This window comes from Eurytemora carolleeae, unplaced genomic scaffold (genome assembly GCF_000591075.1).
Source record: "Eurytemora carolleeae unplaced genomic scaffold, Eaff_2.0 scaffold267, whole genome shotgun sequence".
Classification (NCBI taxonomy): domain Eukaryota; kingdom Metazoa; phylum Arthropoda; class Copepoda; order Calanoida; family Temoridae; genus Eurytemora; species Eurytemora carolleeae.
This window is the reverse complement of record NW_019396281.1, coordinates 113,235-135,972: the sequence shown is the minus strand read 5'-3', so window position 1 is coordinate 135,972 and position 22,738 is coordinate 113,235. Positions and strand designations below refer to the sequence as shown.

Below are 22,738 nucleotides of genomic sequence, written 5' to 3'. Positions count from 1 at the left end.
TTATAGAATGAGTGAGCTCAACTTTTGAAATCTTAGCTGAATTTTCAGTTTGTTAAATATCTTAACACTTCAGGAATCCAAAGAATATTAATTTGTGTTGCACAAATAATAAATTCTTAAAATTTCTTGGTTGATAGTTTCCTAAATCCTGTTCTTTAATAAAATCTTAGTTTTTTCTTGATGACTTTGTTGAGGGAAATATTGGGTAGAAGCATAAGCCCGGTTCATAAAACAAGCTGCAACTTGCTGTAACTATGACTATGATTTCCATACATGCAGCTAAGTTATAATCCAAGCTGCTAAGTCATAGCAATTTGACAATTAAATTAAAATCTTATTGGGCATTTGCACAAAAAGCCATCTCTTTAATAAAGTCATCTTTTAAATAAGGACTAAATCTTTACAAAAAATAATTGTATGACAAAATTTCAAAATACTAAATTCTGAAAATTTCATCATATTATGTTGACAAATTTGTCTAAACAAAGAGTAAAGTTTTTTAATTTTCTGCAGATGAATATGCAATTTCCATTTTTTTATTCGTAAAAATTATTCATCCCCCCCCCTTGGACCCAACGCCCCCCTCTCTTTAATTTCTTCAAATACCAAAAATTTTTTTTTGAAAAATCAAATTTTTAAAGTTTTTTTTGATCATTTGTTTATTAACAATTTTATACATTTTAATTGCAATATAAATTTAATCAATTATCTTTTAATTTTGTAAACAAAATTAACTAATCTTATTTGATAAACTAAAAGTACAACAATATAACAAAATATTATATTCGATTTTTCATATTTTCATTTTAATGGCTGAATTAATGTTCCAATTTCATTAGGATTCTATAAATAATGGCGTCCAGTTTATTCCCATTAGTTGTGATTTGGCTGTGAAGTCAGAGCTAAATCCTAGCTGAGGTATGATTTGGATCAGCTGAAAATTTGCTACGATTAGAAGTAACACCTGAGGTCTGATCTAGGTTTGTTCATTGACTAGAAAACTCAGAGCTTTAACTAGCTACAGCTCAGCTGTCAAGTCATAGCTACAGCTCGATCTATGACCCTGGCTATTGTCTTATCTCACAGATATGTTGGTACGAGGGGAGAAAGGCCAGCCACGGCAATTTCTCGTCCAAGCCTCATTCTCCTCATTTTCTCGTCTGACCCACCTCGGAATCCTCGCCTATAGATTAACTGTTTTAAAGTTTCCAATTCTCGAAGATAAAGCTATTTTTTCAAATATGGCAACCTTCGAGAATAAAATATAGATAACATAAAGTATTGCAATGCTTACATTCTGTTATAATTGTCAAACCCTTGAGAATGATGTCAAACAATATTCTTGTGTTTAGTCCAAACCGGTACAACTGCATCAGCTGCAAATATAGCTGCTGCAACAACAGCTTCCTCAACTGCTACAAAAGCTCCATCTGGAAGAAGAATTCTGAGAGACATGTTCCATTTGTAATTCTGACATTAAAGCTTGAACGATACAACATATGTATTCATGCTTTTTCTGATATCACATTTAATTCAATTGGATTAAATGTAGAGATTGAGATTGAATACATATGTTGTTATTTGATCTTACCTCATTACTTAGAAATATTGACTGACGAATGACTCACTAGTATGTAAGGAAAATATGTAATTCTGCCAAAGTTTATGAATAAATTTTATTATCGCATTTTACTATTTCTATTCTCGTCAACACCTTTCCATATCTCACACAACAATAAACAGTGGTGTAGCAATTTTTATTAAAATTCAAATTCGTAACTTTTTCCCTGCAAAGTCTTCCTTTTTTGTCTCTCTCACAGCCATTTTACAAAGATATTTACTGTTTACATGTTTTTTTTATTTCTTCAGACTAAGTTCTTGAAAAAATGCTTTTTTCATGATTAAAACTTTTTTGTTTAATCAAGAAATATTCTTTAAATCACCCCTACCTGTTAAGTTTAGAGATTCTAAAAGCTTAAACCTTAGTAAATCCCAATGTTAGTGCCAATTAATGCCCTAAGTACAGATAATGTGAAGACTTGAGGATTTCCTTAACTTGGTTTTCAGTAGAACCAACTCAGTTGGTTTTATCTCTTCTTAAACTTGGTCCGTTGACTGTGCATTTCGTAAAAACTATTATATTCTTACATTCAAAATCTCGTGAATTATCTGCTGCTGTTTTTTATTTGGCTAATTTATAAAATAAACACACATACTAAAAGTTTTGAGTTTTTTAAAATTTACACTGAGGAACGCTGAATCTATGAAAGCATATGCAGACACAGTTTTGAAAGCATCTCTCATTGTTCGAATCAGTACCAATAAGAATCAAACCAAAGTACCAATCAGAATCAAGCCAAAGACTTGAGTCTTCACAGACTATAGAGCCCAATTTTTAGCCAGAATATTTTCCGGCGGAAATAATAATTACCTGGGAAGATGAACCAAAATTTTCTGTCACGGAAATTTTCAGTCCTGGAAATATCTGGAATTTCCGTGACAGAAAATTAATTTTCCGGCAGAAAATTTTCCTGAATTTCTGGTTTCCAGTGGAAATTTAGTAATGATTTAAATTTTTTTTTAATTCGTTGAATTAAAAATATAAAAAGATTAACAGTTTTCATTTATAAAAATGTTTTTGAAAAGTTTAAAAATCATTATGTCCTCCAGGGATGTCCTGGGATGGATTGTTTCCACCTCTTTGAGAAACAATTGTTTTGTTTTAAAAACAACAAAGAAAAAAACGAAAAACAAAAGATCATTTTAAAAAAGATAATTTTTTGATTAAAAAAAACCATAATAGCTTTTTGTTATTTGAAAGTTCAAAATGAGTCGTTCGTTTTTCTAAAGTGAAACTATCGTTTTAGAAAAATAAAATGAAACGAAAACGATTGTTTTTAAAAAAGATTAACAACCTTCCTGCAGCCTGCCTCATAGTACTATACTATAGTATATACTATAGTACTATAGTACTACTCTATAAACGTAATTGTAGAATTAACTGTTTTGAATGTTTTATCCCTGACAAGTGTAGGGCCACTTTAAGGTTCAGACCTGTAAATATCAAAAAAAAATAATACTTGAATATCCAAAAAAAAACTTATTATTTATTGTCTAAATTCGTTTTTTTTCATTTTTCATTTCCATATTGAAAATGCAAATGATTCCTGCCTAAAAAGCTTCATGGGTGGCCCAAATTGTATTGTTTCTACGTATTGTGTATTTCATACAAATATATTAAAACAATCAATATCAAGAAAAAAGAAAGCAACACAAAGAATAAATTCACAAAAGTTGAACAATTTCTTGTTTGAATTTTTCCTATTTTGTTATTTATTTTATATCGCGAAGGTTAGCTATCAAAGGCAGAAGAGATTTAAGTTTTACCTAAATATTGTTTGACATCATTCTCAAGGGTTTAACAATTATAACAGAATGTAAGCATTGCAATACTTTATGTTATCTATATTTTATTCTCTAAGGTTGCCATATTTGAAAAATATAGCTTTATCTTCGAGAATTGGAAACTTTAAAACAGTTAATCTATAGACAAGGATTCCGAGGTGGGTCAGACGAGAAAATGAGGAGAATGAGGCTTGGACGAGAAATTGCCGTGGCTGGCCTTTCTCCCCTCGTACCAACATATCTGTGAGATAAGACAATAGCCAGGGTCATAGATCGAGCTGTAGCTATGACTTGACAGCTGAGCTGTAGCTAGTTAAAGCTCTGAGTTTTCTAGTCAATGAACAAACCTAGATCAGACTTTTTTCAGAGTTGGCATCATTGCTTGCAGCTAAAACATAGGAAAAATAAGTATTTTGATATTTATTTAATATTAAATTAGGTTATTTACCTGCTAAAGCAAGAACAGTACAGCCCAGAAGGGCGATCAGGAGAATCTTGTTCATTCTGAAATATATTCTATTTTTATTTAGTTTTTAGTTTTTACTTAATGGTAATGATATTAAGATAAAATTATTATGTTATATATTTCAACTATTTCAGAGATGACATAAGGGAATTTTTATATCTATGCAAAGTATTCATCCTACATTGCTAATTAAGAATAGATTAAAATTGTCATCCTTTGATCTAATTCTTTCAGAAAATACCAGAGATATTGTTTTAATTTGTAACTGTGGAATAATGGAATATTTTCTATTTTAAAACAGTTGTAAATTACAAGAATAAGGTTATATATATATAATTTGTAAATTCTTACTGTTATTAAGAAAACCCAAAGAGGAAGATTATTCTGTTTTAAATTGATTAGTATTGTAAAGGATGCACTGAAATTACTACAAATGCATCATCACAAATGAATTTTCTTTCTCAAACCTATTCTTTAATTGTATGCTAGTTAGATAGGAAAATGATCTAAAATTGACAAGTTTTAGAACTAATGTTAAAGTTTTTTTTTGCATTTTTAAACTTTGAAGAATTGAATTTTGATTATTCCACTTTTAACCTAAGATTTGTATCAAACCATAATTTTCCTAAAGTACAGTTAGGACAAGAAAACTATGGAATCCGGAATCTGTTTAAACTGCACAATGGCTGTGTCTAATGTTTAATGTACTAAATAAATTCAGAACTTGAGTTTAAAAGTCGTCTTTCTGTTTTGGAGTTTTCTGGTTCTCACTGTGATTAAGATGATTTAGATTTCAATATCCATCTTCTGTTTTTCTGAGAAACAAATTATATTTAGAATATACTTTAATAGTAAATACCTTGTTGTCTGGCGTCTACAGACCAGATGAGATCAACTGTACGATCTGAGGATGTAGATATATTTGTTGCTTTATATATTTTATTTTTAAACAAAACACCTGTGGTATTCTCAATTATCTAGATCTTACCAATTTTATTAATAAGGTCACCTTAATTATCAATTTCTTAAATATTTTATTCCTGGTTTAAATCTTTTTCTTAATTTGTTATGGAAGACAACGGGAAGAAGAAAAGGAAATCGAAAAATTAAATGAATAGATTTACTGATTTTTAACCATTTTGGTAAGTTACTTTCTTTTCATGGTTTAATTTTTTCTTTTACCATTCATCCTGTTTTTTTATATAATTCAACAATCTTTAAACTTATAGATTGTTTTATTCTTTACTTTTCATTTAAAATGTATATGCCGATAAAAAAGTTTTATTAAAAAAAGGCTTAAAAAAATATTTATAATGGGTCAAATTGTGATCGAAAGTCACCACTTTCTAAAATATGGAGAGAAACGTTAAATCCGTTTTTTAAAATTTATAGGGTATGGTACAGGGTGGAAAAAAAGTCCAGTCTGTGAAAAAAATTTAAAAGCCCATAACTATTTTGTGACTAAAGCTACAGATCTAAAAACTATATTTTTAAAAAGCACTTGCATGCAGAAAAATGGATAACACTTTTTTCTTTGTTTAAAACAAAACCCAAAAATGAAAAAAAAAATTTAGCACCCAAACTATTAAAGTTATCGGTCTTATTTTTTTTCTTTGAGCTGGCTATGAAAAATTGGTCTATGATTATGCATTTCAACCCTATATCTATTATCTAAGACCTTTTTCTTGGGGGGGGGGGGGCCAAAACCCCCTAGGCCATACATAGATTCAGACCCCCCAGCCTTTATAGGGTTAGAGAGGAGCATACTCGGTACATTACAGTACCCTCTTCATAAACAACTAGTGATGGAGTTATCCTTATTCTTCTTTCTTTAAATTGAATTTTTTACAAACACTGTTTCTATTTCATAATCTTTCTTTCTGTCCTATTTCCCTCTATTTCATCCTTGTCTTCTTCTACGCCCGTTCAAATTATTTATCTCCCCTCTTTTATTTCTTCCGTACTTTCATCCCTTCTATTCTATTTATTCCCCCACACCTTTTCCTTCTGCTAAGTGCCCCCCCCCCCCCCCCCATCATACTGTTATTACTATGTATGTCCTGTTACATTTATACCTCCTTTGGTAACCGTAAATCATATCTATCTATCGATGTACCTATCTATCTATCTATCTATCTATCTATCTATCTATCTATCCTTTTATAGTGAGGACATGAACTAAGAACCGTTTTACAAAGGATTTATTTCTCAGACAAATATTTTAGTAAATATCCCACACGATACATGTGAACTAGAAAACATATCAAACATATATAATGAAGATTTCAAGATTACTAGGTATTCAATATTTCAAATGAAATCAAAGCATAAATTTACTGAAGTAATAATAAATCATAACAGTTATCAAAAAAAAACATTAATACATCAAAAATGTGTAAAACTAATGCAGCAGGAAAGCTATAGCAATTAGAACTGTTTCACAAAGCTCTCATGTGGTCCTTAAGTTACAAATAATTTTTTTAATAAGGTTTTAAACAATATTATCTGAGTCTAAAACTAAAGAATGCGCGAATTTTAAGTCCGAGGTTAAAAGTTCTGTAAAATAATGAGTAGCTACTTAAATATTAAACTTTTTCAATTTTAAATTTGAATTTCCCGGGAAAAATCTGAACCAATCAGAGAAAAGGATTTACGGAGAATATTACAAAACCATCGCTTAATCAGCTGTTATTACGTAACCGAAAACAAAACATATTTCGAGTTACAACCGTTTTTGAGTTTACATGCAAAAAATAATTTATCTAAAACGTGAAATTTCTTTAACAAGGTTTTCACTTTTAAATATATCGTAACGTTGAATACCGCTTTTTCAGCTGAATGATGATTGAAAAATAGACAAATAGAGAAAATGCAGGATTTCAAGATTTTAACCCTGTGTTTAAATTTTAACTCGTCGATTTTGGCGAGTTAAATATTTAACCACAGGGTTCAATATTTAACCTCACGGTTAAAGTTCAGGTTTAAATTAAGTCAGAAGTGGCATTTAACCATAAACTTAAAAATTAAGTCAAAACTTTTCGTTCTTTAGTTTTAGACTCTGGTTTTCAATCCATTTACAAGTATTTAATTGGATACTCTTAACTTGTAACTTGAGATACCAGAGTTTAGAACTTTTGTGTGGATATTGATTATCTTGAATGCTTGGCTGGATATTATTATGAAATTTGGACACTTTTAAATTTGAGGATTTATGGTTGATCTCAGAAGTGAACTTATCTCCGCCACACGATGATACCATCACGGGATATTGAAAAGGAATTATTCTGTAGTATTGAATAAGTTGAAGATCAATGAGATCAATGAGATCAATGAGATCAATGAGATCAATGAGATCAATGAGATCAATGAGATCAATGAGATCAATGAGATCAATGAGATCAATGCGATCAATGAGATCAATGAGATCAACAATGAGATCAATGAGATCAATGAGATCAATGAGATCAATGAATGAGATAAATGAAATCAATGAGATCAATGAGGTCAATGAGATCAATGAGATCAATGAGATCAATGAGATCAATGAGATCAATAAGGTCAATGAGATCAATGAGATCAATGAGATCAATGAGATCAATGAGATCAATGAGATAAATGAAATCAATGAGATCAATGAGGTCAATGAGATCAATGAGATCAATGAGATCAATGAGATCAATAAGGTCAATGAGATCAATGAGATTAATGAGATCAATGAGATCAATGAGATCAATGAGATCAATGAGATCAATGAGATCAATGAAATCAATGAGATCAATGCAATTGATCTCAAGATTCTCAATACAAAAGTTCTGGTTTTATGTGAAAATGAAAACCTTATCAAAACCTTTCACATTCCCTTCACATACTCCCATGCGTCATAAAGATCAATTTTCCTGGGTGAAAACATTAATCTCAAAATCATAATTTGACTGGAAAATTATTATTTTCTCAAAAAAGAGTGAGTAAGGCATCAAATTTGAATGTTTGTTGTTTTTGATGCTTTCAAATGTTGATTTTGATGCTTTCAAATTACACTTTTCATGCTTAACTACAGGGTCAAAGCATCCAAAGTGTTGAAATTGAAAGACCTATTTCTATCATTGAAAGATTACACAAATTGTTATATTGTTAGATATATGAATGTCATTTTGGATGTTTTGGATGCTTTTAATTCAAAAGAATGATATACAAATTATACATTTTGATTTATTTAGGTTTTTAATATAAGTTTGTAGTACTTAAAAAAAGAAAAAAAAGATGTCAAACCTTGTTTTTACATCAGGCGGCCGAAGAGTTATATGGAAGTGATAGTTAATTCAATCCCTTTTTACTTTTGATTTGAAACGCATATGCCGACAAAAAGTAAAAAAAGAAAGGCAAAAATGCATGAATTTGTGCAGGTACAGGGGGGGGGGCTATGCTAGTGGATGAGACCCTCCCTTAATCATGCCCAACAGAACCTGATTAGATTTGATTGTTTGGGGAAATTGATTATATCCTATAGGGACATTTTATTTTCAGTTCTGCTTGTTTTAATGTTCCTGATTCTACGTACTCTTGGATTAGAGATTGAAGATGTGGGATACGAAGACGACAATCTACGTATTTTGTCCCGACAGAAGAGAACTTTTCCTTTGACAGGATACCTAGCCTTTACTTTTCTACTCATTAATACAGGCAACTCTTTAATTCTGATTAATATATGAGGATATTATTAAACAAATAAGAATCTCTTTAATTCTGATTAATATATGAGGATATTATTAAAAAAAGTAACAATCTCTTTACTGAAAGATTTCCACAACACATTATTTACTGCAACATTTTGTAGTTTAAAGTTTTAATTTTACCATTGTTTGTCTTAGTTCTCCTTGTTACACAAAATATAAATGTTAACAACAACAACAACAACAACAACAACAACATCAACGACAATGAGAATATGAATATGAACACAAATGCAAAACGCCTTTTTCGTTCCATTCAACAGTTTGTGGAAAATAGCCTTTACAGGTAAAACTTATTATTTTTCTTAAAATAAACATTTTTATAGCATACATGATCATAGGTTTTACTTTAGCTGTAAACTGGTATAACATTAGTTAAATATATTTCTTCCGATGAACTATGGGGACACATTTTGAATTGAAAGAAATTAAGTCCTTGCCACAAGCTCTGATGTTCTAATTCCTAAATCTTTGCAACCCAATGTCGTAGACCTAAGATATTTCAAACTGTGAATTCTGTTATAACAAATATCAAAGGTTTACACTATCAGATTGCAAAGATATCTGAAGTAGAAAATATAAGTTTGTGACAAAGACTTAATTCCTTTAAAATATCATTTCAAAATTTGTTCCTTTCAGGAAATTAGAAAAAGAGGAAACATCAACATCTCAAACCACAACCACACCAGTTCTAAGAACAACAACCACACCACTGGAAACTGCAACAGCCACAGCATTACTTACAACAACAGTGATTTCAATTTTGGAAACCTCCAAAAAGTCTGAATTTGAAATAGTTAATCAAAATACAGAAGATATAAACATGGTAACCAAAACATAAACAAATATTATAAAACCTAAAATATAACTTTTTTTTTGCATTTTTTAGAATAAGGAAACGGAAAGGAATATTGTGAATCAACTTGTAGAAAAATTAGGAATAATGAATATTCTTGTTATTTGATCCATTTCTAAAATTTTATTATGGTTTTTTAGCGTGAATAATTTCTTTAGAAAGAGCTCTCCAACTTTAAACTGCGATAATATCTTCAGGGGCTTACACAGAAATATTTTAACCACAGTTTTTATTCCTCCGGGGGAGGGGTGCACGCCCCAAAGAAGCCTAACTGAACACGCCCCTGAATATCTTGAAATATAGATATATTTATTGATGTAAATTGTCAGTATCTGGAGAAATATCTAGTTTACAGATACCCAGCCAGTACAGATGGAAGGTTATTCTACAACTCAGGAATTCAAAAATACATTTACTTTATCTTTACTGATAAATCCTTGCTGATGATAGATATCACGCGTTATTGATATCTCAGAATGTCAGGGATTATAAAAGCTCTAATAAATTTTTACCGGTCCGGCCCATCCTCGTACTGATTAATTCCGCCCCATTATTGCCTATATTTCAATATTTCAATATTTTGATAGTGATTTTCGCCATATCGGACTGGCTTTTCCTATGACTGGGATTTACATGCTTATTGTTTTTTTTTGTTCTTGAAAACTGACGATTTTGTTAGTTTGAAAAGATCAAACAAAAGTGTATATTGTCGAGGTTATGTCAACCATAATCGATTCACAACATTACTCTTTAAACCTTAATCTGATGAACAATAAAATAGATTTAAATCGGACGATTGCTTGATACGAGTCGATAGCTATAAAATCCCTGCAGACGTAAGATAATATTTGTAGATTAAAACGAAAATATTTCTAACATATCTGCTCAAATTTAGATTTAAAGGGGTTCTTTGTCACCTATCAGTGGCAATCTTAAATAAATCATTTAAAAAATAAATACATTTAATTTTGATTTACATTTTGTATTCTTATGCTTATTGCTCATTAGATGTATTTTGATTAAACCACAGTGGACATGCCCAAGAAACTAGTAGAAACGATCACATCTCAGACGAAGGAGACAAAATTCTCTCAAGAAAGAAACGGTTTCCAGTTTTTGGATTTTTAAGGTTATAATTTCTACAGGGTTAACTACAAAGAATGACATTTAAGATTAAGAGCCGACCTTAATCTTTCCCTTAAACGATTTCAACCTTAATCGTCTCTCTTGGTGAGTAACCCTGTTAACCAAATTTTTTAAAAGTTGATTTAAGAAAAACGGTTTTAATCCAATTTTATTTTAGTTTTCTAATGTTGCTAGTAAACAGTGTAATGTTGATCAATGAAAACATCAACATTAACAACAACAATAACAACAATAATAATAACAACAACGATAACAACAACAACAACAACAACAATAACTTGAATATGAACATGAATGGAAGACGACTGTTTAAGATGATTGAAGATTTTGCAAGTAATGTTGCTGAGAATCTCGGAATCCAACAAACTGCTTTTAAACCTGGTAAATAATTATCTTTAGATTATAAACATGTAGAAAACATAATTATCTTTAGATTATAAACATGTAGAAAACATAACTATCTTTAGATTATAAACATGTAGAAAACATAATTATCTTTAGATTATAAACATGTAGAAAACATAATTATCTTTAGATTATAAACATGTAGAAAACATAATTATCTTTAGATTATAAACATGTAGAAAGCATAATAATCTTTAGATTATAAACATTAGAAAGCATAATAATCTTTAGATTATAAACATGTAGAAAGCATAATAATCTTTAGATTATAAACATGCAGAAAACATTATTATCTTAAGATTATAAACATGTAGAAAACATAATAATCTTTAGATTATCAACATGTAGAAAACATAATTATCTTTAGATTATGAACATGTAGAAAACATAATTATCTTTAGATTATAAACATGTAGAAAACATAATTATCTTTAGATTATAAACATGTAGAAAACATCCAAAAGTGAGTTTTCACGAAAAATTTAAATAAAGAATACAAAGTAATTGAGTCTTTGTCACAAACTCTGTTTTTCTAATCCCTATATCTTGCAACCCAATTCTGCAGACCTTAGATGTTTTAAATTTTGAATTCTGTCATATCAAATAATTTAAGTTTTAAATATCAAAGGCTCAATTCCTTATCTTTGCTTTCGATGAGAAAATATACTGAGATATCTCATAGATTTGTTTACAAATAAAATAAAGTCCAGTTTTTGGGAGAAATTTAAACACACGCTTTGTTTTTATTCCTACCAGAAACTGCAGTACACTATATTTGTAAACAAAGCTACGGTTTTTTTCAATTCATATTTCATATCAGAAAGCACGAGATAATACAAATAAATAATCACAATTTACAATGTAATTTGGACCCGCCTAACCAGAGTAGATGGTTTTAATTGGCCTATTATATTATACTTGAATTTAAGAAAAATGTAGCTAGATATAATCGATCACTGATACTGAAAACTAATGTTCCTTAATTTTACAGAAACTTCGTACTCCACTTCAAACCCATCCATCCCTAGCAGCCCTTTTTCAAGCGTATCCAAGCTTGAAACTAATATTCCTGTTTTTGGAGATGGAAATAGTGCTAACACACCCTCTGCTCTTTATTCAACCACATCAGCAACAACAACAACAACAACAGTAAGATCTAGTTTATCAGATGTGAGCAGGGCTGAAATCATCCCAAGCTTAACTGATACTATGAAGAAGACCTGGAATATTGGAAAGTTTGATAAAATGAAGATGATGTACGACTTTACACGGTATCTAGCAGAAAGAGGTAATTTTTTACTGCACATTCTTCGGATTATTGACAGCTTGCACAGAATTTTTTTTAATGTTTAGATTTTATTGCAATGTATCAACTCTTATGTGTATGATGTTTTTTTGGAAGTTTTTTAAGCTTTTTTTTGGTAAGTTCTTTTTATTGGAACTTCTTTTTTGGGGAAGTTATTTTTTTGGGAAGTTTAAAGGGCTCCCACCAATAATTTAGACAGCAAACTTCTGCTTTTTACGACCAGGGCAATTTCTAGACAGATGGTTTAAAATTTTTCATCTGCATTCTATTTTAGGCTCGCAAAATCAACTAGACATTATAAAATCAGGTATATTTAGATATTTAAAAAATAACAGTTCAAAATAAACGCATAAAAGAATTTAAAAATCATAAATTAATAGGCTAAAAGTTATTTAAGATAAATTTTTTTTCTTTCTATTTTTTGCAATTCTTTTTTCCAGTTAAACCCGAGATCGTTTCCTCCAATATTTATGAATCTGTCGCAGACCTGAATCCCGAAATTGAGACGGACGTTGTAGACAAGTCTGGAGACGCGCTTGATGAGCGCACAATGATCATGAGTCCTGCAAATGAGCTCGTTTTATCAAGAAAAAAACGCCAATTTTCAGTTTTCAGGTAATCATGGTAAAATAATGCATCTTTAAATTGTAAAAATTTCAAAATTATTAAAAACTTTTATCTAAAACTATTTTTTTTTCCTTATAGTTTGTTGAACTTTTTGCTTGTTGTTTTCAACGTGGTTCTGGACATTAATAATAACATTAACAATAACAACAACAACAACAATAATAATAACAATAACAACAACAATAATAACAACAACAACAACGTGAACATGAATAGAAGAAGACGTTTGTTGGACGATTTGCAGATAATGCTTCAGCAGGGGTTGCAACAATTTGGATAACGTCAATTTTTGTCACTTTTTGTTTAAACTATTAATAATTTTTATGCATTATTATTTGTATAAAATCAATGAATGTCAATGTAATTGTAAAAAGATTCCCACAAAAGATGAGACTTTTCACATTTATTGTGTTCCGTTTTTAAAATTTATTGTGTTTAAAATTAAAATTTATAGTGTTCCGTTTTTACATTTATTGTGTTCCGTTTTCACATTTATAGTGTTCAGTTTTTACATTTATGGTGTTCCGTTTTTACATTTATTGTGTTCCATTTTTACATTTATGGTGTTCCGTTTTTACATTTATTGTGTTCCGTTTTCACATTCACTGTACTCCGTTTTTACATTTATGGTGTTCCGTTTTTACATTTATAGTGTTCCATTTTTACATTTATGGTGTTCCGTTTTTACATTTATTGTGTTCCGTTTTTACATTTATTGTGTTTCGTTTTTAACATTTATTGTGTTCCGTTTTGCCAAATTAATTAGAATATTTAAAAAAATCATGTAAAAGAACGAATCTAGTACTGGCGTATGAAAGCTTCATTTTCTCCGAGTAAAATAATGATTTCTAATCTTTTAACGACTGAGTCTGAGATAGGACTAAATTTAAACTTATTCTGTTTATTTAAAAGTTATAATCTTTAGTAATTTACTTGAAATTTATTGATGCAATGTTCGGTTTAAAAACAAGAAGACACCGGAGTTTCTGAAAATTTTATGAAAAATAATTCATAGATATCAAACAGCACTAAATATTGACTGGTTTCAATAACTTATTACGAAAGCGTTTAATAAATAACATGATGAAAAACATACAGGCGTAACTGATTTCATGTTATTTCTGCTTTTCCGAACACTGAAACGCTTGTTATGTGTAGAAATTTTTGTGTGCGCTTGTTATTTAAAAATTTGTTGTGATTATCGACTTATTACTTTGTAAATATTATTTAGATGGATTCTGTTACAGAACTTCCTCATTCAATTCAGATCTTTATAATTATAAGATAAGGATATTTAACTTTCAGGTTCATTTGTTATCGAATGGAATAAAAGGGCTGTTTATGATTTTTGAATCAAGAAAAACTTAAAGATTGGATTTTAAAGTTATAATTACATACCTTACGGAAAACCTGAAAACTACGTCTGTATTAATCATTTTAAACAACTGTATATGTAATTATAATAATATCTGTAAAATAACGATTGACAGGTTTTTTAATATTTAATTATTTAATTAGTGGCTCATCTACAGTGATAACCAGAAAAGAATGGATTAAGAAGACGACATTATAGCAGTGAAATGGATCTGTTAAATTGCAATGCACAATTTCCGTGTCTCATTGGACTTCTAAAGTAATTTTTCTTCTCAAAAAGTCGTCTTCCCATTTCAGAGTTTTCTGATTATCACTGTATCTTAAACTTTTAATATTTTAGATTATTTACTTTCAGGATAAACTCAAGTTCTATCATTTCCAAAATGTAGTCTGCCATTTATGTGCTTTAAAAATAAACGGAAATATAAGGAATTTCACTTAATTTAATATCCTGAGGAAAGATCTGAAAAATGAATACGGTCGATCAGGTGTCTCCAAATTGTCCCATTTGGTGGGACACTCTGTATTATCTATACACATAGATATTAGTATAATTCTTTTTTTAATAAAAATGTGAAGTTAAAAATTGAAATACACATAGATATAGATAGTCCTTGGCAGCGCTTGACCCCTAGCCTCTTATTGCCACTGCGCTCGGCCCATTTAGCTTTTATAGCCGTAGTCTAACACTAAACAACTTTTCTCACGGAAAATGTCGTTGTTCCACAAGGTTTTAAGCAAATAGAAAATAGTTCATAAGTGCTCACTGCTCGTTTAGCAAATGTTCAAAGAGAAAATGGTAATAGAACAAATATCATATCGACCCATGGCCCTCTGACCTTTTTAATATAAAATACTGAAATTATCTTTGGCACGCAATACATAATATTTTAAGACGTAAATATCTCGAGACGTAAGTATCTCCAGAATTCGTGCATTTTATACACTATACAGGGTATTTAAAAAAATCGTCTCTCGATCATGTTTCCTTTCGCAAAATGAGCTCAATTTACTGTGATCAGATAATCATTAATTATTGTGGGATCTCCTCTCGTGTTGGGGGTGGGGTTGTTAATCGTTTTTGAAAACAATCGTTAAACGATCGTTAAACGATCGTTTTTTGTTTCGTTTCCAAAAACGATCGTTTCGTTTTCGGAAAAAAACGATCTTTTTTAAAAACGACCCACTCGTTTTGAACTTTTAGAAAACGAATAGCGATCGTTTTTGTTTAAAAACGATCGTTTCGTTTTCGATTTTTCGTCGTCGTTTTCATAACGAAACGATCGTTTTTCTGAAAAATGAAAACGTTAACATCCCTAGTTGGGGGGCCTTGGCTCTCTATAAGTTTGCCTTATAGATATTACATATCATCTGAGGTCTCTGAGGTTTGCATAAACCTTAAAACTAATCTTCTAATGCCATGACATCCAGAAATTTTCTTGCGAGTGAAGGAATGTCCTGCTTACAGCGAGAGAACAAAAAACCTACTTTTTATGCACAGCACTTTCGGTACCAAAGAGTATATTCACTATTCAGTGTCAGTAAAAGGGTACATTCAGTACCAACGGGTATATTCAGCACCAATCAAAGGGTATATTCAGTATCAAAGGGTATATTCAGTATCAAAGGGTATATTTAGTATCAACGGGTATATTCAGTATCAAAGGGTATATTCAGTATCAAAGGGTATATTCAGTATCAAAGAGTATGTTCAACCAAAGGGTATATTCAGTAAGAAAGAGTATATTCACTCAGTACCAATGGGTACAGTACATCGCTGTACTATTGGCTTAGGAAACTGTTGGGTGAAAACAATTTTTTTTTCAAAGACCCTATACTTATAGATACATTTGGTCATAACTTAACATATAAATATAATCAATAGTTTCACACTTGTTAAAGGAAAGGATACTGGGAGACAGTTAGTACAATTCAACAATTCCTTATTTACACCAATACATCGATATATTTCATATCATTATAGTGACAATAATGTGTTCCTTGCTCATCCAGATTTAATAAATTCAAAGGAATTAAGCCTTTGCCAGAAACAATTAACTTTTTCTATTACTATATCTTTGAGAAGAAATGGTGTAATTGTTAACATTGATATTTTAAACTTAGATTTTTTGATCGAATAGTTTAAAATATCTAATGCCCACGAAACCTGGTTGCAAAGATATAAGGATTATAAAATCAGACATTTGTGGCAAAGACTCAATTCCTTTGTTAAATATTTTTTACTTTATCGGCTAGTTTTGAGCCGCTTGGACAAGTTATTCGTTCCGGTTGACCAATTGTTTTCTTGGCAACTTAACCCTAAACAGACTGGAGGGGGGGGGGCCTTTGGCGCCCCTCTCTAGTTTTCTTTGACCTAGCACTCTAATTTTTGACACTATCACCGTGACATTTTTTACTCATAATAAATAGAAATTTAAAGAATTTTTGTAAAAAAAAACATTTTTTATGCATAAGATGAGGTTCAGGGCGGTAAAAAGTCCAGTCTGTGCAAAAAAAAAAACTAAAATAGCCCATAACTTTTTTATGACTACAGCTACAAATACAAAAACTATATTTTTGAAAAGCCCTTGAAAAATGGAACTATGAATGTAGAAACATGTGTCACACTTTGATATTTGTTTTAAACAAAAAAAAATTTTAACATTTTTTTTGACATTTTTTCGCATTTTTTTAATCCTCCCATAGGACCCAAATTATAAAAGCTATCAATCTAATTTCTAGGAAAATCGGGCGATGAATTTGCATTTCAACCCTTTACCCATTCTCTATAAAGGCCTTTTTGTGGGAGGAGGGGGGGATTGAGACGCCCCCCCGCCAACAGGCTATACGTGGATTCAGACCCTTTATAGTGTTAAGTATTAACGTTTTTAAATCTATTTTTTCGTCATATGAGATCTTTTTTTCTTAATAATTTAAATATTAATGCATTGCCAAATATTGGATGAATCTGCCCATGTTCCTGATTCAGGCTATTTTGTTGTCTGATTCCTTTATGTACTTTCTTGATTTTATATATATATTTTTATATATTTATATATATTAAAAATAGTTTATTGACTTGGCCTGTTGAAAGGCCGTGTTTCCATTTTACATCTGTAGAAGAGGAGAACAGATGTGTAAGGAAGGTCGTTTACAAGAATTCATCCTATTTAGATAAAATTACATATTTTTACCCCGCCCCACCTCCTCCGTCTCCTGCCGCGACACCATTCTAAACAGAATATTATTTACTAACAAAAAAATTTTGGGTGGAATTTAAAGTGTTGCAAAGGCTTGACCCTTATTTCGAACTTTTTTTGCAGTCCTGCAGTCCCTGCATAGATTTCAAAGCTCCAAATCGATTGTTAAAGAAAATCAATGCAATTTAACTCATATTTGTGCCAAAGAGTGCCATTAATGATTAGCACAGTGAATTTGCTTTAAGTGACCGGCTATGTATGAACTGAGAATGTAGTATTGTCGAGAAATTTTTAGGAATCATTTGAGACCCATAGACGTAATTCGGTGCATATTTTTGAGTGATGATTTTGAAAATCGTGTTTTAAAAAATTATTCAGTAACGACCACGAAAAATGTAGTAAAAAATCGACAGAAAATAATTTCTCCACAAAACTACAATAGACTTGAAAAGAATTCAGTATTCAGATTGAGTGGAATAACAAAACATCGTTGCACACAAACTATATTTTACATTATAACAATACAAACTATTAAAGTTGACATTCGCCTGGGGCGAATATATTTCCATTTGACTCCTCTGATCTGATGCTTTGTGCTGACTGCCGAGTCCTAGGGAACCCCAGGGATCAGATGGCCGACGATTTGCTTTCTTTGCCGGCAAGATAAATGCTGTTTCACTTCTTTCTCCAGCATCACCCTTTAAACTGCCCTTTAAACTGCTCTTTAAACGGGACCGACATGCTATCACTAGATGAGAAAGGGGGTTCAATACCCTTGTTCGCCTACACTGTTATGTATTTAAGTCTGCAAACTTAATCAAGGTTCAATACCCTTTCGAACTGAATCTGGATTGTTTGGCTTTATTCTTAGGTTGCACTTGTTAGGCATTATTTCTCTGACTGGGATCAATGAACTTATATGATACTATGTACATAAGGATGAACCCTTGGTTGGTCCCTATGTACATAGTATCAGTAGTATAGCTTGGTCGCTTAATTTTGCATGCACCGTTACTTTAAAGTTCGATTGAATCCCACTAACTGCAGTGTAACATCAGCCTACATTGATCAGTTGAAAGTTGCGTCAAAAACTAATTTATTGAATTCTAATTGACGGCGTCTACAGTACAACATACACTGGTGCAGATTACGGACTGGTGTTCTACTTCTACCCTTCTGTCTGGGTAAATATATTTTAATTCTTATAACTTGATAAAAATCATTGTAATTCATTCACCCCGCATTTATATATATGTCCAAAGCTGAATCTTTAAATTATTCATCGACAAACTAAAAATATAATTTAATGTTTAGAGAAGTACAGATTTAACTGCAAAATATGAGACATTAATGACGACATACGAATCTTTTTGAATACAATGATTCGAAGAAATTCAAATAGGGTGTCTATAGTGTCTACCTTAACTATGGTCTATAACTTTGTTCTCGCTCTTAAACTATTGTTTTTGATTAAGTTTTGTATATATAATAATATAATCTCTATTTGACATTGTATGAAAACCATATTTTAGAAATAAATCATGCTTTGTGCAACCTTTTAAAAGGTTAAAATCCTTAAAAGTTTAACTATAAATTAAGTATGTTGTTGGTTACAGGGAACCGGGATTATAAAGAATAGGATTAAAACAAATCTTTACAGTCGTCTCTGAAGTCTCATTCTTTGTGGGTAACCCTGTATTATTGTGTTTTTTATTTAGGAATTTATGAATGGATTATATTATTTACCTTCTGGAAATATTTAGATGAATTTAGGAATAGAATTTATAAAGAAACTGGAACACATTTGCTTCAAACATCCTTGATCCACAAAAAGTAAAAAATAATACTAGTTCTAAGCTTGACCTAAATTGTTTAATAGATTTAAATATACCAACAGACTTAAACATTGTAAATTGTATTTCTTTTGCTGTAATATGTAGATCTGATAATCCTTTCTGCAAACCTAACATATGTCTTTAAACATTTATTTTGTATAGTGTATATTTGTAAGTTCAAGGTATGTTTTAAATGTTAAAATTATGAATTTTTCTCGAAAAAAAATATTGTAAAAATAAAAAAATTATATTTAATATTAGCACCTACAGTATTGTAAACAATGCAGTAACGATTGCCGAAGCGAAGGATTTTTATAATTGTAGATCCTGATGAACTTCATTTTATGCTTTTTTACGCTGACAATTTAATTCTTAGTTTTTACAGTAAAAGTTTCTCCATGAACTATTTCAGAGTTTATTTCAAATACAAGTTGGAGAACTTCCTAGATTTTTATATTTTAGGTAATTTAATCATTAAATACGCACCTTTGTTGTACTAAAGGGAATATGCGCCATGTTTTCCTTAATCTATTTATCATTAATAAAGGGAGAGACACACAGGGTGTCTCTGATAAAAGTGTGTTTAGGCTTTAAACATAGTTGTAATGGGTAATGTCTGGTAGGTACAATCTCCACAAATGAGGAGATGGTCGAAAATTCATTTTACTCTAAAAGGCCAAATATTCAAAAGTAGACCAAATATTCTACTACCATGTCTAACCGGTCTCTCCCTTTAAATAACGAGTTTTGGCGAATATCTAATACACATTTTAATTCACTCTTAGAACCATAAGATTTTGGTATAAATTCCAATCATTAAAGAAAAATTAGCTCACTGGAAGACGATATTTGATCTCAACTTTGGTCTTAATGTTGTTTAAAGGACTAAATCCAATGGTGTATTTTTCGACCTACGCTAATCCGCTTTACTTCACTTCTGACCTAAGCCAAATCCGCTATACTACACATCCGACCTATTAGCACGTGGTTTTAAAGCTGGTGATGGACTTGAGGCAGCATCGCCCGGCCCCCTAGCCTGTCCTAGCCGCGGTACTCGGCACCCTATCCCGTCCTAGCCGCAGCGCTCGGCCCATAAATTGTCTTAACCTAACCTAACCCGCAAGTAATACAAAAATAAATAGCTGGCATAGGTCCGATATTGCAGTAGGTCAGAAGTTCAGTAGGGGGGATATTGCGTGTAGACGATGATGTAACATCACCCCTAAATTCTAATAAACAATGGGACAAAGGTCCCTAAAAATCAAGGTTTAGCTCATGAAACGTGTAACCCCCCCTTTTTGTAATTTTTTAACAAATATTTTATGGACTATATGTTTATTTGGAAATAATCATAATGTTTATTGATAAAGTAGAAGATTGCAACTATTTTAATATTATTATTTTAGCTGGAATCATCTGTGTGAACTTTTTGTGTAATGTTCTTCTTATCTGCGCAGCTAACAAGGACTATTCTGGAAGGTTGGAAATATACTTTTATGCAATTAATTTATTTAAATTATTTAAAGTAACACAAACTATTAACTTAAAGGGATTGTAAACAAAATTTTCATTTACCCGCCAAATAAAAGTGTTATATGACTATTTCACATCAGTACAGTACATCAGTACATCAGTACATCAGTATATTGTCGTTTTTATTCTAAGAAAGTATTGAATACAAGTGATGTCATACTTTGCTTCTGAAAAGGTAAAACATAACTACAGGGTTACCCACAAAGGATGAGACTTCAGAGACCATTGTTTGGAATTTGTTTAGTCCATTTTCTTGCATTTAGTGTGCATATATCAAACCAATACTGGATTATTTCTATGCAAAATCATTTTGTAACCCAGCAAAATACTGAAATAATGCAGAAACAAAAAATCATTTGAGAGAAAGGACAACATTTGTGTCGTCTATTGAGTTGGTTATTTCGTTTTTTGCATTATCATCATTTCTGTGTTTTTACAATACAACCATGACAATTTTCACTGTTATATTCGTTTGTGTTTTATTAGATTTTAAAATAAAATAAAACGGAAAACCCAGATTTTTTATTAAAAAAATATTATGCTATGAATTAAAGGGACTGTGAACATGATTACATCTTTAATTGAGCAACAGTGAGAAGGATATCATTGCTTTTCTTTCTAAATTGTACGCGATTATATAAATACATTGATTAAGGAATCTGGATTTACGAAGATGGTGGCTCTCTTTACCGTGGATAGGAATAGATTCTTAGATTAATTATTTTATTAATTAATTTACTAATTCTTAGATCCAAAAATTTTTAATTGTAACATTAATTTAATCTTGGATAAAATCAATATTATGATTATTTATAGGTTATTATTTATAATTATACAGAGTTCAGGGATTTAAATTTTCATTAAAAACTGTTGTACAAGCAACTCAAACGTGTAATCGATTTTTACTCTAAATCTTATAAATTTAGTTTTCTCTGGAAAGCATTTATGGAGCAAGTTTTTAAAACTGATTTTAGAACTGCAAATATGTATATAAATATGAGATCTAAAATCTAGTAATGTACGGATTAAATATAATTGGACTGTTCACGGCTTCTCTACTCTCTTTCTTCCGCCTGGAGGATCTATCTAAAATCTATGGTCTTGTTCCACTTGTTTATGGTAACTAAAGGGAGTGTACGCGAACAATGAAAAAAATTATTGAGAAATCGAGCGACACTAATTTAATTCGTTTTTGTTTTTCATGAAAAACGTCTTTCTTCGAAAACTTCAAATTTGGGCGAAAATCCGATTATTTCCTTAAAGTTTATTGACACACACTGTTTCAAAATAAAATACTTTAATACTTTAAATTTTCAAATGTTAGGAGTGTGTTTGCTAGTCTGCTACATCTACACATTGTTCTTTATAATGGAACAGAAGCATAAAAGAACCGGCATTGCTATCAGACCAATGCAACCTGTACAAATTACATTGTAACCCAACATCTCCAGGGCTCCCTGTTTTAGTTTTGATCTCGACTTTAGCCGAGTAAATGCTGGGATCATCTCCGTGGGTTATGGAACCGGTTTAACCCCGGTGAAAAAAGCTTGTGAATTTAGCTAAAAGACTTCCAGCACAGAGTACGTTTGTTCTCAGCTCTACAATGGTCGACCACTGGCCAGTCTCAAGACAGTGTTCTTCCTAATTTTTATCTACCAGATAAGAATTAACCTTGAAGTATTTTAGCGGCCAAACTATCGTCCCCAAAAGTATGTCTTTAGGACGGACTTTGCAAACAAGAAAATCTTTAAAAAATTTAAATAATTTATTAAATAACCGAAGGAAAAATATACAATAGAGTTTTTCAAACTGTAAAATAAGTTGACAAAAGTGCTATCTCTCAATTGAATGCAAA

At 30.8% G+C, this 22,738-nt stretch overlaps 3 protein-coding genes and 1 long non-coding RNA gene across 5 annotated transcripts; 3 read left to right on the top strand and 1 right to left on the bottom strand.

Moving 5' to 3' along the window:
* Positions 1–3,770: 3,770 nt before the first annotated feature.
* LOC111700103 (uncharacterized) lies at positions 3,771–4,777 on the bottom strand. The gene is made up of 3 exons (XR_002764916.1): positions 4,731–4,777; positions 3,854–3,909; positions 3,771–3,793 (listed from the first exon to the last, which is right to left on the bottom strand). It is a non-coding gene; the product is annotated as an uncharacterized LOC111700103 (long non-coding RNA).
* Positions 4,778–7,302: 2,525 nt separating this feature from the next.
* Positions 7,303–9,565, top strand: LOC111700081 (uncharacterized protein MAL13P1.336). Its single transcript, XM_023470895.1, has 4 exons — positions 7,303–7,693; positions 8,740–8,887; positions 9,241–9,427; positions 9,491–9,565. Exons 1-4 carry the CDS (start codon positions 7,303–7,305, stop codon positions 9,563–9,565), a joined length of 801 nt encoding a protein of 266 aa, XP_023326663.1.
* A 918-nt stretch (positions 9,566–10,483) lies between these two features.
* LOC111700102 (signal transducer and activator of transcription B) lies at positions 10,484–13,307 on the top strand. The gene is made up of 6 exons (XM_023470919.1): positions 10,484–10,586; positions 10,761–10,984; positions 12,000–12,296; positions 12,589–12,621; positions 12,755–12,929; positions 13,020–13,307. Exons 2-6 carry the CDS (start codon positions 10,768–10,770, stop codon positions 13,219–13,221), a joined length of 924 nt encoding a protein of 307 aa, XP_023326687.1. The 5' UTR covers positions 10,484–10,586; positions 10,761–10,767; the 3' UTR covers positions 13,222–13,307.
* Positions 13,308–16,934: 3,627 nt separating this feature from the next.
* On the top strand, positions 16,935–22,687 carry LOC111700093 (uncharacterized). 2 transcript variants are annotated; one of them, XM_023470910.1, is made up of 9 exons: positions 16,935–17,186; positions 17,386–17,457; positions 18,642–18,699; positions 19,234–19,288; positions 19,763–19,812; positions 20,757–20,829; positions 21,539–21,582; positions 21,898–22,002; positions 22,208–22,687. In XM_023470910.1, exons 2-9 carry the CDS (start codon positions 17,449–17,451, stop codon positions 22,318–22,320), a joined length of 507 nt encoding a protein of 168 aa, XP_023326678.1. In that variant the 5' UTR covers positions 16,935–17,186; positions 17,386–17,448; the 3' UTR covers positions 22,321–22,687. The 2 variants fall into 2 exon arrangements, with proteins under 2 accessions (XP_023326678.1, XP_023326677.1); XM_023470909.1 differs by having other exon boundaries at positions 16,935–17,457.
* Positions 22,688–22,738: the final 51 nt, after the last annotated feature.

Coding starts and splice junctions, on each gene's coding strand:
- LOC111700093 (XM_023470910.1), top strand. Junction 21,583..21,897: donor GCTCTCTTTACCGTGGATAG/GAATAGATTCTT, acceptor TCTAAAATCTAG/TAATGTACGGATTAAATATA. Junction 22,003..22,207: donor TCTTGTTCCACTTGTTTATG/GTAACTAAAGGG, acceptor TTCAAATGTTAG/GAGTGTGTTTGCTAGTCTGC.
- LOC111700102 (XM_023470919.1), top strand. CDS start 10,768: ATGTTGCTAGTAAACAGTGTAATGTTGATCAATGAAAACATCAACATT. Junction 12,297..12,588: donor ACGGTATCTAGCAGAAAGAG/GTAATTTTTTAC, acceptor ATTCTATTTTAG/GCTCGCAAAATCAACTAGAC. Junction 12,622..12,754: donor ACTAGACATTATAAAATCAG/GTATATTTAGAT, acceptor TCTTTTTTCCAG/TTAAACCCGAGATCGTTTCC.
- LOC111700081 (XM_023470895.1), top strand. CDS start 7,303: ATGAGATCAATGAGATCAATGAGATCAATGAGATCAATGAATGAGATA. Junction 7,694..8,739: donor TACAAAAGTTCTGGTTTTAT/GTGAAAATGAAA, acceptor TGTTTGTCTTAG/TTCTCCTTGTTACACAAAAT. Junction 9,428..9,490: donor ATACAGAAGATATAAACATG/GTAACCAAAACA, acceptor TGCATTTTTTAG/AATAAGGAAACGGAAAGGAA.